At 39.5% G+C, this 16,617-nt stretch overlaps 1 protein-coding gene across 9 annotated transcripts; it reads right to left on the reverse strand.

Moving 5' to 3' along the window:
- Positions 1–232: 232 nt before the first annotated feature.
- Positions 233–16,437, reverse strand: cdc14b (cell division cycle 14B). 9 transcript variants are annotated; one of them, XM_088076622.1, is made up of 15 exons: positions 16,109–16,437; positions 14,839–14,929; positions 13,985–14,060; positions 13,344–13,436; positions 13,160–13,236; positions 12,388–12,454; positions 12,154–12,304; positions 11,839–12,069; positions 11,587–11,725; positions 10,499–10,664; positions 10,265–10,362; positions 4,583–4,630; positions 4,368–4,490; positions 1,155–1,220; positions 233–999 (listed from the first exon to the last, which is right to left on the reverse strand). In XM_088076622.1, exons 1-15 carry the CDS (start codon positions 16,215–16,217, stop codon positions 960–962), a joined length of 1,575 nt encoding a protein of 524 aa, XP_087932748.1. In that variant the 5' UTR covers positions 16,218–16,437; the 3' UTR covers positions 233–959. The 9 variants fall into 9 exon arrangements, 8 of the variants coding, with proteins under 8 accessions (XP_087932748.1, XP_042343728.1, XP_042343726.1 ...); XM_042487794.2 differs by having other exon boundaries at positions 4,368–4,493; positions 16,109–16,435; XM_042487792.2 differs by lacking the exon at positions 1,155–1,220 and adding an exon at positions 2,815–2,986 and having other exon boundaries at positions 16,109–16,434.
- Between the last annotated feature and the right edge of the window lie 180 nt (positions 16,438–16,617).

The following is a 16,617-nucleotide window of genomic DNA, read 5'->3' on the forward strand; positions in this document are numbered from 1 at the left end:
TATGGTATATGGACCTGTGTTGTGTTTTGCATTCGTATGCAATGATGCAGCTGCCCTCAGCTGAGCAGAATAGTGTTGCTGTGACTTAGCATGAAAGCAAAGGCTTAATTAATTAAAAAAAAAAACATAACTATACACATGCTATTGCAGCGAGAAAACAATTGTGAACTTAAACTGTTAAATGCATTGTGGTATATTAAGCACATGGTACAAAGACAAACATCCAGTGACATATTTTGAGTAATTTTTATTAAAAAGTCTGATTCTATGTGCTTCAAGCAAATGTCTTAAATGGATTATGAACATGAGTTTTAGACAGGGCCCCATCAGGACCATGGACATTTCATAGCATGATTTAAACATAGTACAAAATATTTAAAAAATACAAACTGAGTATATCAAATGTTGACATATTTACAGTCTTGAAATATAGTAGCTGAAAAGCTTCACAAGTAAATGGCGGGCCAGATATTGAGAATGGAGGTACAAACAAGCACAGTACTGTAACTTGTGATAGACTTGATGTTTTAACTACATCAAGGCAGACATGGACGGCCAAGAGCAGATTTTTATAGCAAACTCTCAACCAAATCCATGTACACATTTGACTGAATGAGAATCTCTTATAAACCATCTGCTGCACAGTGCTCATTTTGGAGGATGTTTCTGGGATTCACATGCCAGTCTACAGTTTGCTACTGCATGCTTCAATAAGTAAGAACAACCAGGCAATGATTAAAACTATGTTTCATGATGTTTAGTTAAAAATATAAAAACCAAAAGTGCATTACGGATAAAATGTAATCAAACAATCTATAAATGATTTTCATATCACATAAAGTTGGTTAAAGTTTGTTCCAACCTTTCCCCTCAAACTTCAAAATCTACTGAAAGAGTCGTGTAGCTGTATAGAAGTTGGATTTCATGTAAAGTATCTCAGGATTTCCAGATCTGCAGGCTCACCGAAGTAGAGGAGCTCTAGCTTTGGGTATGGAGTGACTGTAATGAAAAGCACAAATTCAGCGTTACTTGATGGATAGATTTCATTGATTAGCAATACATTTCTCAGTTGGCTTTTTTCATTCATGCAATCAATGTTTTTGCACATGAATCAAACATTTTTTTACAATAAGTGAAACGGAAGAGAGAGATACCATAGCCTGGAAAATCGAATTGATTGCAAAGAGCTGCGAGCTTTACGTCCTCTGGAGACATTGCGTCTGTTGCATGTAAGAAATGCAAAAGGAAAGAGAAAGGAGAAATAAACATTGTAGATCAGCACCAGTAAAGGTTGCAGACACGATTACAGTGTTAAAGATAACAGGCCAGCGGCAGAAGACACAGTCAGCAGCAGAGTCCAGAGAAGCTATAGCCAGTCGTAGGAGGAAATGTGATGTTCTTGGAGAACGTGAAAGGAATGCTGTTGACAGAAGCAGCAGGGAAACGGAGGCAGGCAGGTTTCATTTGGCAACCTGACAGTGGTAAATAAGCGGGATCAGATTTACTAAATGTTAGTCCTGCACAATGTCAGGTTATATATAATGTTAGTGCAGCAGCTGAGTAAAAAAGAACCGGGGCTGAGTTGCACCAACATGGTTTAATTTGAGATTACAGATAATCAGTTTAGCTGGAAAAAAACATGTTGGATGATCCTTAACCCTAGCATGAATAAAGCTTAACTTGACTAGGGCTGCTGTGACCATCAGACGGGAGACACTAAAGACAACTTGGATTGTTTCAAGTCAAGCAGTCTTTTTTTGAAAGTTGGTGTGCTATGCAGTGTACTTCCGAGGCTGTTTTGGTCCCTAAATTTTGGGAGTGGAGTGAGTGCACTTGACTTTCGTGCTGCTCTTTGAAACAGACAGCAGTGGACACAATGGGAATATCTTCTCTTTCCCGCTCAGAGGTAATTTATAGTGCAATATGACACACTCTCTAGCTTCTGTTTGATATCTAGTGTCATTTCCTCTTGTTCATTATATTTTGTGAATGCCACCATCACTGAATGTCTCACTGAGCCTGTTTAAACTTTAAAACTTTATGTAGGAAAAATAAATAAAAATTCGTATAGAACACAAAATTTTATTAGACTGACATAATTCTGAGTCAGGTACATCCCTAGAACTATCAATAATAAATAAATATTAAAAATTAAAACCTCTGACTTCCCTGGTATATTTGAATTGAAAAATCTGCTTGGTTTTGTTATACTTTATTTCTTTGACAAGCCTTGCATAATGGCTTTACTCCACTCCGTTATCTTAAGATTTCTGCTGTCAAACAAATATAGACTTAAGTCAAAAGTCTCCATGATAAAATAAAAAATAAAATTAAAAAAATCAACTGTACATATAAGATAATGACACCACTCACCATTTTTCTCCCAACTGCCAGACATAAGTCGAGACATTAAAACTGTTAGATCAAAGTGGTTAAAAGTGAGATCTAAATTGAATCATACTCATTTCTAACTACGTAAAACATCTGATTAGGAAGAATTTGTGGATAATCCACAACTTGATTTTGTTTAAAACATTAAATCCTTGTTGATGTTCCTCAGCCTAAGTACATTAAGTGATTATAAGCATTAGGAGGAGAAAGAGGGAGAGAGTTGAGCATCGCTTAGATTCACCGCTGAATCTACACAGGCACCCATGATATTATCTTTAACAGAGATCTAATCATCTTATGTCTGCCAACACTGAGGAGAAACCATTTAAATATGATTTTCCCTGTTTGGACAGTATAGAGACAATTTGAAAAAAAAAAGTTAAAAAAAAGTTTGTGGCTCATAGTGGATTTAAGGTGGCTTGCCTGCATGTGGACCTGTGCCATGTTTAAGTTGATGAGAGTGCCTGTGTTGTCTGCTGCACTGGCTGTGTCTCTATGGCTGCTGTCACATGGCTCCCAACACATTGGGTCCCTGTCGCCAGCCACTACATGCAAGTTTCCTAGGGACCTGACCAGTCTGGTGTGGCACAGGGAGCTGGCAGAGAGAAGGGGAGCTGTTAATTTACTCCACGAGAATCCACGAGTGGCTATAGCCTCTTGGTTGCTTGTCAGTTGTGTTAACTTCAGATTAAACATATTAAAGCAGAATTGAATGCATTAGATATTCAACACATCAACACAGCACAGTCCTGCATCATGAGACATGGAAAATATGCCATATTTAAAGAAGGGAAAACACATGTCCACACTGAGGGCTAAAAAGTCAGAATACAATTGTAATTTTGACAAAATGATCTGAACTCAAGATCATTTTAAACCTTTTCTAGGATTTTTGGCTCCATCGGTCATATTATAAACATTTCAGGCACCTACAGGAAAAATGAACAAACTCACTTTGTTGATGAAGACTGAGATAAAGCTGAACTTTACAGAATAATAAGGATATAATAAGTGGACTTTGAGTTGACATTAAAAATACTGCTCTCATCCAGTTTTAATTGTTCTATTTTCTAATACAGGTTGTCTACAGGTATAAACAAGTTAAATGTTAAAAGCTTTAAATTAAAATTAAGATCAAACTTGTAAGAAAAACACACAAAAGTTAAAAAATAATATTTTAAAGTAGGGTAAGTGAACACATAAGTGACATTAATGAAGTTCTTTGCTTACCGTACTGAAAAAACAAAAGAAAAAGAAAATTACTAACAAGCAGGCTGGCTAGCAAGGTCATTATTTACAATGCAGACTCACTGAGATATCTAAATTCGTAGCGGGGGTGAAAATAGGGGCATCGTGCGCATGCAGGTATTTTGTTTAAGTCTGTCAAAGTGTTTCCCTTTTGTTAAAATGATGTTTCTGTATCACCAACACCAAAACTACAGAGCTGACGGTGTTAATCTGAGGGGGAACCAGACGATGGGTGTTAACACTTCCACGCAGGGTTCCTACAGCTCAAAGCCAGTTAGATTTAGGACTTTTTAATATATTTTTTATGTTACTGGCAATTAAATTAAAGAACAATTTTACAATAACTTAAACTGAAGGGAAGAAACATAGACATAAATTGCTTTACCCAGATGTTTATGTTATATAAACCATGTCCTTTTCGGTCAAGTAAAAAAGTCAGGTGATCTACTTAAAATGTTGAAAAAAAACATGCAAGAGAAATTTAGTGATTTTTTAACCAGTTATTTGTTGTTGTTTTTTTTTAAATTTTTTACCATGCAGCACCTGACAAAAAAATCATAATATTCTACTTCATATGTCTTAGAATCTTTAAGATTTTTGAAAGATTAATTTAAGACAACGAAGGCCTTACTGACTGTTTGTCTGTTTAAATAAAACTGCCCTTTCAGATAATACATCTGATCTATCACTGAGTAAATAAGTGGTGGGTGTCAAATGCAGCCACTGACCTTCCTCCTACTCCGTTGGCTGGCAGTGAGGTTCTGGTCCTCTTCCTGCTGTCTGATTGGTCAGACAGAGCCAAGGGGTTGACGCTGGCCTTACAGCCCTGAACACTGGCCTGTAAGATGACCCTGCTGCAGAGCAGACAAATGGCATCAGTCTGAGCTGCCATGCTGTGTGACAGAACATAGGTATCCTGCTTGTGGCGCACCGCAAACCTTACCTCAGGGACTGTGACGATGACCTGGTGTGAATCTTATTCTCCTCTTGTCTGTGAAAACACAAGAATCACAACAGTGAAAATGTGATTACGTTTTATATACTGAGATCTGAGAAGAGAGGTGACAGGACAGAGTTGAAGACTGTATGGAGATGGGCAAGGTTTTAAAAATCTTGATAGTGTTAAGAATTGTGCACAGATCATTATATGCAGCTTCAGCAGCCAGGTTGGATTAGTAAAGCCAAGTAATACCAAAAAAAGCCAGGGGGTGGCACTAAACAACTTAAAGGGGGCTTGATTTGCTGTTTGACAGAGTTATTATTTTCAGAAGCGTAACTGTCTGGCAGGGTTTAATTTTAACAGTTGGCACTCCAGTCCGCACAATAACCAGCAAAGCATGATGTCTCAAAATGACAGGATGATGGAAACAATAGGACAAAATCATTATGTACAGGAAATGGTGACAATGACAAGACAGGAGCCTCTGATGTTTGTGATTTTTAAAAACTGGCTCTGCTCTCTTTAAGTGTACTGTGCTTACAGAAAGAACAAAGTAACAAGAGGATGATTTGGAACAAATTTCTGATTTGGGTTGGGAGTTTAAAAAAAGACTGGGGGCTCACTTACAGCATTCTCAGTTAGAGCTCCAGAAGGGGGGGCAGGACAGGTTTTTTGGGGGCTGACGGGCGGCAGAACTCATTGAAATCCTAACCCGTCTATACAGAAATGCAGGATGGAAGAAGGGAAGCCATACACAATCCACCACAGGGCAAGGCTACACAGGGAGGAGAGCAGCATGGCTACCAGCCATCTGAAAGGAGGACAAATCCAACAACAAGAGCAAACGGAAAAAAGGGGAAAAAAAGGAAGGAGAGACAAGAGACGTCCGGGCAGGACACAAAGCCTCTGATGTTCAGCTTTTCCACTGGGACTGGATTAGATGAAATACCTTTCAAAGAGCCTTGCATCCAACAGAGCCAGTCAGCAAGTTTTTGTTCTTCACTTGCTCTGATGTGTTAGCACTTTGCTTTAAACTTGGAAAATGACCGATGTGGACATTTTAAGGAAGATGTCGATATTTCAGAGTAAAAAGCTAATAATACACTGAGTGATAATCAAGTTTTACACATTTAGACTTAAACATTTTGGACAATTATGATAACTTAGTTATTTTGCAGTTATGACAGATATATATTACCAAGCAGGTTCTTTTACAGTTGAAACTAACAGTAGATATAAATCACAATAAAAAAAAACAAATGAAAACAAGTACAATATTTTAGAGCAAACAAATAAAGTTAATACTGTATATAGACCACACCACAATGTTTGTTTGCAATGACTTATGGGTAGGAAACCTCTGCATCATGAACAGAGATTGAAACAGCGGTGAACAAACACATCAATTGAAGAGCTGTACCCGACTCTGAGTTACGCCAGTTTAATGTGATTTGGCTGTTCTTTACGGATATTCGACTATCCGTTCACTATAGAGCGAATCACTGTGACATCACACTAACAATCACTTTCAGATAGACAACTTGCAGTTGATTACAACCGCGGAGAAATGCGCAATCACATTTTAAGCTAGAGCTGTAACGTTTCAGGATGAATAGTTAAACACACTGGTATGACCTACCTGACCTCTCTGCTGTGATTATTTCATTTCCACCGTTGCTTTATTATAATCTATAAACTAAATGTACCAGCATGGAAGTTAATGTACTACAGTGGATGAGGTCACAGCAAAACATATTTTTGCCTTGTAATAAGTAAATATCGGTAAGTGTATGCTATATTTTAATATTTGCACCGCTTTAGTAACCATTCAGTGCTGTGGTAGACCAGCAACTCAGTGTTCTGCTAAGTTAAATTACTGTTTCTAATGGATTTGATATAACGGCTTCAATCCTCCTCGGAATCAGCTACAGCATACACTTATACTTTGACTTTTTTTTAGGTGGCTGAAAACTAACTGAGGCCGAGTTTGTTCAGCACCATTTGATGTCATGTACGTGACGACAGGATTTTCTACCCAGAATTTATTGTAAATAAAACTTGGAATTTTCATTTGTGTTCATAAAAATAAAAATGCAGACTATAAAAAACACTTAGGGACAGCAATTTGTGCCCAAATATATTTTGATAGCTATTACTTTGCCAATATATCTGCCAAGCTCTAATACTAACAGCATGTCTAGAAATGGTAAAATATTCAAGTCTCCATTATCGAATTTGTTCCACAAAAACGGACCATTTAAAAAGAAGCTGGCAGAGACAGAAACCTGAAGGAGTATCCAAAGCTCAGATGGTATGTGTACACTGATCCAGTCACAAAAGCAATGGAAAAACAACAGGCAATCGACAATGAACCCGGCCCAACATTAATTACATGTTAGACATAAACAGAGATCAAACACAGAGGCATGTCCATGCGTGCATGTCCAAGGGTTTTCGTGCCTGTTGCCATGCATGAAAGGGCAGAAAAGAGCGTTTTCATAAAATCGTCGTTCTAATCATCGCTGGAATTCGACATGCACTTCGGTATTACATAATAAAACAAACAGTGGAGCCAGATGGTGAAGTTCAGCTGGAAGTTAGAGGTTTGTGTAGCAACGCATACACTGATAAGGCATATGGCCTGAAGTGCGAAAAAATCTCCCTTCTGCCTCGACTACCTCCTGAGAACGGATCAAAAACACGTTTTCATCCTGCTGCCTCCTCAGAAGCTCACATATGATGTTTTATAATCCTCTGTGCTAGAATGACGATCAGGAGGAATTTACCAGCCCAACAATGCTATTTAAAGCAGATAATTAAACTCAAAGAACGCCTCAGGCAAAAATCATTCTAACATGAAAACACTGCTGGCAAATTCCAAAAATACCTACAGCTTAAATAGTTGAGCAGGAGTTAGCTACTTCACCAAACAATAAGTACCTACTGCAGATCAGAACGAGGACCCATTTTTCCTTGCTACTTTTTTTCTTGAGATGTGCCAAGTCAGTAGTGCAAGCCAAGCACTAGAACATGAATTCAACTAATCCAGATCTTGCGTAAAACTGTGATTAGTTGAATAATTGGTGCTGTTGCTAACAAGTACAGCGGGCTCAACTTGAGAGCTTTACTGTAACTCAGAGGATATCTCAGATAAGCCTCGATATCAAAGCAGATCAGCTCAGTGCGTCTATGAGGGGCAGATAATGAAAGGCGTGTAAATGTAATGCATCCACCAAGTGCATATCCACTTCACACCATCCAAAGAAAGACAGAAAAGAAAGAAAGAAAAAAAAACAACTTCAAAATCAGCCATACCATTCACTGGCATAGCAACCATCTCTACAGGAAGAGGATGTCAGCTAAAAAAAGGAAGTGACGTGCACTTACCTCCATCATACAAAACCTCACATCCTCTCTCTGTTTTTCCTCTCCCCCACTCTTTCTCTGCCTCTCTCAGCTATCTTTTGAACGGCAGGCAACACATCGGCCACACCGTGCCCATGAGGCTGCAGCAGAACACTACCACCTGCCTGACATGGGACAACAAAAGCCAAAGCCATATGGGTACATTGGCAGAGGCCAGTCAACCATCCTCAGCCATGCTGACACACAACCTTCCACGGCTTGATTTACACGGGCACAAATGATGTGGACTCCAGGGAAGAGAGGGGTTCTTAGCGTTAGCACGTTAGCACGTGCCTTTGGAGCGCCATGCTCCTGTAGAGCTGGCTCGTCACGTGTTACAGTTGTCCACCCAAACTCTCATGTGTGTCCCTCAAAAAACCCCAACACCCTAGATACAAAATGACAAAGTTTACAACATGTCACAATGATTTTTATTAGCAACCAAATTTAATTTAGCTGAATTTTTAGTAGAGTTTAAAGCAACAGTTCACCCCCAAATCTACACTACATATTTTTCCTATTATCTGTAGTGCTATTTACCGATCTAGATTGTTTGTGTGAGTTGCTGAGTGTTGGAGATATCGGTCACAGAAATGTACGCCTTCTCTTGAATATCTTGAAACTAGATGGCGCTCGGCTTGTGGTCCTCAAAGCACCATAAAAAATACATTTGAAAAACCAAACAGTGATGTTTTTTTCCAGAAATCATGACCCAGTTACTCAAGATTTTTGTGAATATGTAGGAACTATTTTCTTTCTGCCGAACTACATCCGCTGACTGAATCACCCTGAAGAAGGAAGCGTGCATCTACTCACAGAGGAGAAGCTCTGATGTAAACATACATTGCGTTCTCCTCGGCTGAGCTAGCTCAGTGATGCTAGGTGAGCTAGCAGTAAATGCATGCATCTTTCCGTGTAGTTGGGCGTTGTTCGGATGAAAGAAAATATTTCCCCAATGAAACTGCTCACAACAAGGTCTGTGGATTATATGAGTAACTGGGTCATGATTTCTGGTAAGAGACATTACTGATGAGTTTTTTAGATGTATGTTTTGGTGCTTGTGTTCCATCATATTCAAGAGAAGGCAGACATCTCTACGGCCGATATCTCCCAACACTCTACAACTCACACCGAAACAGACAACACCAAAAGACTGATAAACAGAACTACAGCTCAGAAAAATGTGGATTTTTGATTTTGGTGTGAACTATCCCTTACATTTCTTACATGTTTGTCTTTCTCTACTTCTGTTCCTTCCTGCATCACTTTTGATGCATGAATGTTTTTTAATCTTGGAATTTAAATCAAATGGCTCATTTTTTCATTATTAACTTTTAATTCTGTACAATACTGATTAGATCATTTTAAAGCATAGAGCTTTGGTATGAAGTGCTGTGGACATTTACATATATCTTTTAATATGCCTGCAGAGGGTGGTACCAGTGATTTTTTTTAAATTAATAAATGCTAATGAAAATTAGCCTCAAGGACATTATGAAATTATTACTAAGAAGCTCAGAAGCCTTGTATTGATTTGGACTTAATACTTCGTTTCTCTCAACTCTGAGATTTACTTTAAAACTTTCAACTGAAAAAAAAAACCAAAATCATATGACCAATCCTGCAGAAAAACTAAATCATAGAGTATCTCTGTATATGCCACATCTTTTGTGCCTTTCTAAATCCAGACCTCAACAAATTTTTTTCTGGAAGATTGTGTATCAGATAACTCCTCAATCAGTCCTCCAAACAGCTTTATGACTGACTCTGTGTCTTAATATTTGACCTGCGCACTTCCTTGACTTAACTTATCTTCATCACTCGCTGATTATCGATGAAAATGGGATGGCTTTGTTACACTTGATCAGCATGTGATGGCATTTAATTAAAAGAACCAAAAGAGGGAAAAAAAGTTATTGAAATATTAAAGTGATACTGCTTGTTTTATTTAAAGATAAATTACAATATTAGGATGAAATTGCCGTGGAAGGGGTAAAGGACCTAACAGATTAACCGTGACAGCTGACCACCCTGAATAAACGCTGAAAGAGAAAGCTCATCAAATGAAATGACAAATGTAACAAAAAAATCCTACAAGGTCACTTCCTGGTTATTATGAAATCGTAACTTTTCAAATCATAAGTTACTTATGATTTGAAAAACACTTCTGTATACTTGTAATGATCCAAGAGACTGACGAGGAGAAGCGGTCTTATTCTACAGAACTACAACACGTCGGCGTGATGCGTGATGAGAATCGCAGGCTGCCTCGGTACTTACGATAGTGAACCCGAGGACGATCTGGCCTGCCTCTTGCTCTTCAGGGCTCGCAGTTTGTCGCCCTGTGTGAGGCCATTTCTCTCCTCATCATCATTATACTGTGAAACAGAAAAAGCTATTAATAGACACGTCCTTGTGGTTCATTAAAATATTTCTGCTTACGAAAGTAGTTTCAAGAATCATGCAGCAAATCTGCATCCTGAAAACGTGGCAAGAACGACTCTCAAAACTCACCAGGTCCATTTCTTCTTTCTTGGTTGTCCTGTTCTTGTTGCTCCCGTTGATTGTTATGTCATCCACACCAGACAGGATCCTGGTTACAGCCATCTTTCCGTTCTCTCGTTCATTTAGCATCTTCTCCCGGAAAACATCCCCCTCTGCCCACAGGCTGTTCTGCTTCCTGATGAAGAAAACGTCAACAAACGGTAAGATAAACTCACTTTTCCTGCCAAACCACCTCCACCATAATTATGATTAACATTTCTCAGCAGATTCTCACTGGACTAAAGTGGGCATGTGTCAGATGGGAAATTATTACACATTTGTTCGCAACAGTTAAGAGTTTAGCAACATTAGACCTCATATGTAAAGGCAGTTATTGCAATGACTGTTTACTCTGCCAGAACTGTCAATCAAATGTGTTCACACCAGACCCACACAGACCTGATGAGACAGATCAGTTTCTGTCTGTCAAACGCTGTATAAATAATACCTCAGCATGTTATTTTCTTAAGTTTTGTTATTCAGTCATGGATGTTTATTATTAAAGGGATGGTTGGGACTTTTTGAAGTGGGGTTATATGAAATACGTAACCACAGTCAGTGAATTACCTACAGCAGATGCTGGTCGTTTTGTGACTTTGGTTCATTCAAACTAACCCTGGTAACCGCAGAAGTCACATTATAACACGAACTAACTAACTGATGGAGGCAATGGTAGACCAGCACCAGTACTGTTTTTGTCAGTAATCTGGTGGCTTTGATGAGAGCATAACTTTACGTTAACTGCTTCAGTTCCCTGTCGGAGAGGGCAATCTGACAGCAATTTAAAGCAGTGATAAAACACTCAATATTGCATTCACTGTTATTGACTTTGTTTAATGTGGGACTTTTTTTGAGGTGGCCAAAATACGTTTTGTTGCTGACCCTCTCCGCAGCAGTACATTGTCTCGCTTCCACGGTGGTACTCACCACTTCTTCATACTGTTGTGTCGACAGACATCTACTGTCTGTGGTGCACTGATTATGGATACGCACCCTATAAAACCCCACTTCAAAAAAATCTATGGCTTTTTTGAAATCCCGCTTCAGTAAACGCCTACTCTTCAATGAAGTTCTGCTGAGGTCCAATGATGGACCCTGGTCGGCAAATCCGTATCCAGGCGATGGCCTCTGCAGCGCTCAGGCAGTAATGTTTCATCATATAACAGGCAATCAGAGTGCCTGTCCTCCCAAGACCAGCTAAAAAAAAAAAAAAAGTATAGCATTAAAATATGCACCAACCACAATCAGCCAGAATAGTTTGACCTATTGAGAAAGTTTCTAGCAGTGTAAATGTGGGGTAGAAGTCTCACCTTTGCAGTGGACCGCAATGGCTCCTTCTGCATTCTCGCAGATGTTTAGGAACTTCCTGACGATGGAGTCGTTTGGTGTACTCCCGTCCACAAAGAACAGATCGTGGTGCTCAAAGCCAGACTCCGTGAAACGCCGGGCGTCATACATCTTCTTGTTGAGCCTGATGATAGTGGTGATGTTGTGATTTCTGAAGTATGGGATGTAGGCCTCAGGAGCGTGCAAAGGGTACCCTGTGGTGAGAGAAAAAAAACTGCGTGAGTCTACGGGAGGTTCTTAAAATGACGTCAGACATTAGACGCTTAACTTTCACTTACCATTCTCTATTTTGCTTTTCGGATGAGGCCCGCTGAACGCAAGGAACTTTCCTGGAATAATCCAGTTTAAGTCTCCGTTTTCTGCCCTCTCATAGTGCTCATATTCTTCCACATCAAAGTTGGAGAAGTCGAGCCAGCCGTACTGCAGAGCCTGGGAGACGGTTGAGAGAGTTAATTTCATTAGGAGCATTACACAGCAGGAGAGAAAAATAAACAAATCCTAAAAAGACGTACCTTGTGAACACCCCGAAGGCAGTCGAGGATGTCCAAATTGTACATGCAGGTTCCAAACGAAGCATCTCTGAAACATAAAACACACTAAAAGTCTTAACCAGCACAACATAATAAGACAACACAACACATCATCCTCACAACATATCCTGCTGTAAAATGCTCTCTGAATGTTTTGTTCTGGAAATTCTTTTAACAGTTTTATCATATTTCACCATTTTATAGTCATAGTAATATTAACAGAGCACGAGGCTCCTTTGAGCCTCCTGGGTCTTCAGTTTACAACAGAAAATTAACATTATCTTTGGGGTTTTTGAGGGAATACTCTGAAATATTGTTTAAGTTGGATAAATTGATGAGTTACAGTATATAGAGACAATTAACAATCAAACTATTTCCAAACAGCAGTTGCAACAATCTTGCATAACCAATTTATTCTAAAAGTTCTTGTTTATTGTTGTTTTGTTTTTTTAAAAAAATAAGATTTTTAAGATTTTTTTTTTAGATGCAAAATCCAAACCTGATGCTTGTTAGCTTGTTTTAAACTGGTTAACTTTGCTAAACAGATCAGTCTGCTCTGAGAGTGATGGTGGTTTTTTAAACGTATAAACTCACTTTTTTGTCTTTGAAAATAGTCTTCAAAAATCAAAATACTTTATTGCATGACTGCATTGAGTATTGCTTATGACCATGTGGATACTGAAAGCACATATTGTCCAGCCCAAGCTGCAGCAACACTTAGTTACACACTCAAACAGAAATAGTGACCTGTTACCTGAATGGAATATATGTTGAGTTCCTTGACACCAGCAGACTGTATGCCTCCTCTGGCGTCATGTTTAGATTCATTACCTTTAAATAGATTTGTACAATCAGCTAATGCCTCTTTTATTACTCAATGATATTATTTCACAAGCAAGACATGTGTGTAATAACATGTGTGTTTGTACACCACTTACTGCATATGAGCCGATCAGGTAGGCAGCGTTGGCTTGTTTCTTCTGATCTCCACAGGTGTAAAATATGATCTTCTTCCTTGAGAGCGTAATGGACTGTGCAAAGACATTGACAACAATAGTATGAAGTGAAATGTGACAAAAATATTTATTAATGAGAGCTAAATAAATGGTATTAAACATAGATATTGCAGTACCACACCGTGGCTGAACAAAAACTTAAATAAGGATGGACGAGGTCTTTAACTCTTAAGTTAAATAATGACTTTCTACATAGTTGGTGGGGTAAATGCCAATTCACATAATTTTAAGCTTAAAAACAGTTTGGGCATAATTACATAAGACAATTATGTACTAGAGCTGGAGAGAGGCGGAATCATCTGTGTCCAAACTTTAGCTAAATCTGTGTCTGACATCCTTAAAAATCACGACTTACCAAACGCAAACAGCCTCGACAAATACACAAACCAGGAATATTAGGGCTACAAATTTAAATGTTTAAAGTTGTTTCACTGAATGGTGTGTAAAAAACTACAACCCTACTTTATTTAGACTACCCACTGCTGGTATAAATAGATATTGATTGACCTGGGTCTTGCCTCCCATTTTCTCTATCAGGAAGTACAATTAACGGTTTACTTTACCTTGAGCTTCTTTGTCAGCTTGCAGCAGAAGCGATAAAACATGGCCAGGTTAAGGGGACCAAAGTCTGCATAGAAGCTGTAAGAGACGCAGAAGAAGAAGAGTGTCACTGGCTATTTATGCAGCCAGCTACATCTCTGGGGAAGTTTCACTAGATAGAATCAGCTACCTCAGACTGAAAGAGTAAAAACACTGACAGAGTAAAGACTAAATTTGGAAACATTTGATGCCAGAGTGGGTCACTCAGAACGGGACAAAAAGCTGCAAAGACAAGAGGTCCTTTTTGTACCAGCGGCACAAAAAGGGCTCTGAAAGGTCGGTTACGTCCTCTCCCTGACGCCAGTCTAACAACAGCCCATTTAAACAGCCGTGCTCTTAAAAAAAGTTAGTTTATTTTTTTTATTAGCCTTTCATTTTTAATGTTGGTGTGATTATTTGGATTTTGGCCAACATTAAAAATGGTCATTTTCTTTTTATCAAAAGCAGCGCACCAAAAAATACTCTACAAATTAATTAATTTATTTCTTTGCAATAGTGGTGTGAAGATTGAGCTAAAACGATTTTTATGTTGTTGTTTTTTTTTAAATCCAAATATGTGTAATAACTACACTATAACAACTTCTGCAATAACAGCAAGAATCACTGCATTTTGAATTAGTTTTGAACAAATCTGCACACAACACAAGTAGTCTGGAAAATATCTTTTAGATGGCTGCAATGATAACATAAGGTGTGGGCATTTAAAATGCCTTTTATTGCACTCAAAGTGGTGCAAAGGTAAGTGGCGGAGCACATAAAACATGCAATAAAAGCAAACAAAGTTCGTCCAAATTGCAAAGACGGGACGATAACTTACTTCTCATATGCCAGCTCTTCATCTATGCAGAAACAGTGTCGCTCAGCTGTGCTCTTGATCTTTTGCTTCAGTATGGCGAAATACAGTTGATCTGGAGGAGGGAGTTGGGGGTAGGGCGACATCATAAAGAGGCAGTTACTTGCTTTTGTTATGCATACAAACTTCTGTTGTCTCTCATTTCTCCAAAGCCAGATCCTCTTTGTTTACAGCTACTTTTTTTTTTTAGTGTTTTATAGTAACTTACCCTTAATAAACTCAATGCATCTTGAGGAAACATCGTCCGCGGTCATCTTGCCCACAGTTTTGAACATGACTGTTTTGCAGAGAAACGTACAAGGTTGATTTTCCTTCACTAGGACTTGCGCATAACTGAGTAAAACGTACACTGATGGTGTGCACGCCGGTTAAAAAGTACGTTTAGAGCGGAATTTTAAAAATATAGCGTTCTAAAAAAAATGTTTAGAGTAAAATCTAACTCTCGGAGACTAGAAAGTTACCAGTCGATGGGAGGAGAAGTCGAGGGAAGGAGAGTTTCGAGTGCAAGTGCGCACTCTGCTAAAAAATTATCTCCGCCCCTTCGCTATCCCCCGGCACGCTATTGGTTGAGAGAGACGCAAGACGCTACGTGATTGGACGAACGGTCTGTCATTTACGCTCTGCCCTGCCTGTTTCAGTTTAAAGTTCTCCACATTAGACACTTGATAGGCCCCGGGAACGGTGCCCAAGCGGTTGCTAGGGCGATCTCTCAGCCAATCAGATTCGTGATTTACACTTGGAGGAACCTCCCTCCCTCCCTCTCTCTCTCTCTCTCTCCCTCTCCCTCTCTCTCTCTCTCACAGATTTGAGCTGCGCAAGGATGTTCAAGAAGCAGAAAACGCCATGAACGATAGGAAAATTTACACTGACAGTGGTCAACTATGACATTAATACACGGTCCCATCACCATACACAGTCCAAAAACAAGATAGAGCAGATAAACCTAAGTTATACTTTAATTTATTGCACTAAATTAAACACCAGGGGAAAAATGCGCTGCTGATAGTGTGTATTTTGTGCACATACTCGATGCAAACACACTGCATTGACTTAAAAGGGACGGACTGGTGTCGCCATATTAGGTCAAAAGCTGCAAAAACCAGACTTTCACACACCCTGCACATTTAAAAACGCAATGCTGTGCATGCGCAGTCTAGTCTGCCGTGTGCGTCTCCTCATATTTGCCAACTAGGCTGAAAGTTGACTGGGTTCATCCTGCAGCCCTTCTTCTTACCTGTTATCTCAGTGTAAATATCAGAGTTAGGCTCCGCCTCTGAGCTGTTGTGAGCTGCACAGCGCTTTTTCTTCGACTCAGCTCGTCTCCTCTCGCTCTTGCGTTTCATGTTGTCTTCAGGGCTGCACGGTGGACATTCCTGAGCAGCTGCAACACACCTCCTTCGCTTCGCAGTGCGGCGGCGTGTCCCCGTTTTGCTGCTGTGGTGTTATTATGGCATGGTCTTGCTCCTGCGCTGCTGGTGATCTGGAGCTGCGTGTGTGCTGTGTATGTGTCATCCGAGGTGTCGTTGGCCGCTCCAGCCTCTCCGGTGGTGGTGGTGACGTCTAAGAGCAGGGGCAGGTTTCTGCTTTCTGAATCCCCTGCATGTGACGTATCAGGATTAGATGTCCAGCGCCCACCTCCATTGTTATTCTGCAACAGCTGTATAGATAAACGTGGGGAATGTAGTCCTATAGATGCTATCCCATCTGGATGTGACTGTGCAATGACCATGCATTAGGCTACAG

Source organism: Plectropomus leopardus, chromosome 4, assembly GCF_026936395.1.
Source record: "Plectropomus leopardus strain MGB_pleo_1.0 chromosome 4, ASM2693639v1, whole genome shotgun sequence".
In the NCBI taxonomy this organism is placed as follows: Eukaryota; Metazoa; Chordata; class Actinopteri; order Perciformes; family Serranidae; genus Plectropomus; species Plectropomus leopardus.